Consider the following 2,108-nt stretch of genomic DNA (forward strand, 5'->3'; position numbering starts at 1 on the left):
TCAAGGATCCTAATAAGGTTGTACTATATTAGTTATGAGAATAATGTATTTCCTCACATTAAGAGATAACTTATCTTCTTAAGCTAGTAAAAGTATGACATGTATACTATTTTATTTAGTTTTAGAATATATTTTTAAAGAAAATGATGAAATAGGTCACATGTCATGATTTCACTAACAGAGGGAGATAACTTTCTCCTTATACGAGGAGATACTTCATTCTTATTAGTTATAATCATATAAAACTTGATCAATACAAATTTTTTAATAAATTTTACTTAATTGAAATTAAACAAATATCTTCGTCGTCCATATTTTTTCCAATGATTCACTTTTTTATTTAACAGTTAGATTGCATGTACGGTGGATTTAGTATTAGTATGAATATGGTAGAATTGAAGTTAAGAAAATATTATATCATAGGGCACATTTATGTAGTACATATATGATAATTTGGAAGGGCTCCCCATCTATAATTTTCACGTATGATTCAACAAGGCTCTTTCATATATCTAAAAAATCAAAAATAAATCGGTACTATAGTTCATGATCTGAATTGTTAGTTTAATCAATTATGGTTCGTTTTAGCAATAATATTCATTATTTCTTTTGTTTTGGGAGTTCATAATTTGAGAGCCCTAAACATGTTATCATAATATACATTATTGAAAGAGATCTTGAAATATTAAAAAGAAATATGCCTTTTATTTGATAATACATTTAGAAGTACAAAATGACAAAGATTATGATAGACATGCCATAAACAGACAAGACAAGCAACATAATGAAAATCCAAACCCTTATCAGTGCCAACTATGAAACTGGTAAATATAGAAATTGAAATACAGTAAATTATTGAAAAGAAAGATAGGGCATATTTTGAACCCAAATTTTCTATACCATAAATTTTTTATGCCTCTATACCAAGCTAATAAGGTTTTGCATAGTAATAAATAGTATACCTCATTTTAGTTCTCATTAATTATCATACTGACACATTTAAGTAGTTAGCAAAACATCATTGGGTTGGTATAGAAGCATAAAAAACTTTTGGTAAAGAAGATTTGGATTCGGGTGGATTTGGATTGAAATGGATCAAAAGAATCCACTTGCAGGTCCATATCCTCCCATATTATTATTATTGAAGGCAGGGTGATTCATCATGCCATCATTGAACAAATTATTTGGCAGCATCATGGACTGGTTCTGAAGCATATTTGGTGGTGGTGGTGGTGGATACATCGGAAACTGCTGAGGTAGTGGTTGTGGCTGCATAAACTGCTGAGGTGGTGGTTGTGGATGCATAAACTGCTGAGGTGGTGGTTGTGGATGCATAAACTGCTGAGGTGGTGGTTGTTGATTCATAGGAAACTGCTGAGGTGGCAGTGGCGGCTGCACCTGAAACTCCTGAGTTGGTGGCTGAGGTGGTGGTGGCAAAGGGTTGTTTGAAGAAGATGCACCACTTGTAAAAAAGTGAGGATGAGGTGGGATAGCAGCAGCAGCAGTAGCAGCGCCCTCAGAAATATTCTGCCTTTCAACAACACAAAGCACATTCTTCTTCAGATTCTCAAGAGCCGACTTCAATTGATCAAGTCGTTCTCCATTGATCTCATCAATTGGAGCAGCCCACCAGAAATGTTCTTGTGCCTCTTTCCTTTGCTTAGCCAACTCTTCACTGCACTTCTTCTCAATCTCAAGATCTTCATTGATCCGATTAATCTTATCATTAAGCTCCTGAACATTAGCATTTTTGTGAGCCTCAAGATATTGCATGTTCCCAAGGTTCAGTGGTTGGTCCCTCATTTGATAGCGGTCTACGATAGCATCAACACTAGGGTCGCCAAAGGAGAAAGCCTTGTTTGCAGGAGAAAAGACAACTAGCCCAACTTTTGCATCACAAAGAGTGCAAAGCTCGCTCGCTTTCTTGAATAGCCCAGTGCGGCGTTTGGAGAATGTGACTTGTAGGTTGCTGTCTTTGGCTATCCTTTTCATCTCAATCCTTCTACGACCCTTGTTCTTCTTTGGGTTACTAGAGCTAGGGATTGGGTTACTAGAAGAGCTGGGGATTGAGTTAGACATGGCTCAATGAAAATGGATGCTTAGGGAAA

The 2,108-nt window shown here is 35.8% G+C and overlaps 1 protein-coding gene across 1 annotated transcript; it reads right to left on the minus strand.

The window, feature by feature from the left end:
• Positions 1-1,095: 1,095 nt before the first annotated feature.
• On the minus strand, positions 1,096-2,079 carry LOC109339900 (agamous-like MADS-box protein AGL61). The gene has a single exon (XM_019577429.1). The coding sequence runs from the start codon at positions 2,077-2,079 to the stop codon at positions 1,096-1,098; it is 984 nt and encodes a 327-aa protein (XP_019432974.1).
• Positions 2,080-2,108: the final 29 nt, after the last annotated feature.

The sequence above is a fragment of the Lupinus angustifolius genome, unplaced genomic scaffold (genome assembly GCF_001865875.1).
Source record: "Lupinus angustifolius cultivar Tanjil unplaced genomic scaffold, LupAngTanjil_v1.0 Scaffold_119_33, whole genome shotgun sequence".
NCBI classification, from domain to species: Eukaryota; Viridiplantae; Streptophyta; class Magnoliopsida; order Fabales; family Fabaceae; genus Lupinus; species Lupinus angustifolius.

Bases quoted from the DNA above. Each gene is read 5' to 3' on its own strand.
- LOC109339900 (XM_019577429.1), bottom strand. From the start codon at position 2,079: ATGTCTAACTCAATCCCCAGCTCTTCTAGTAACCCAATCCCTAGCTCT.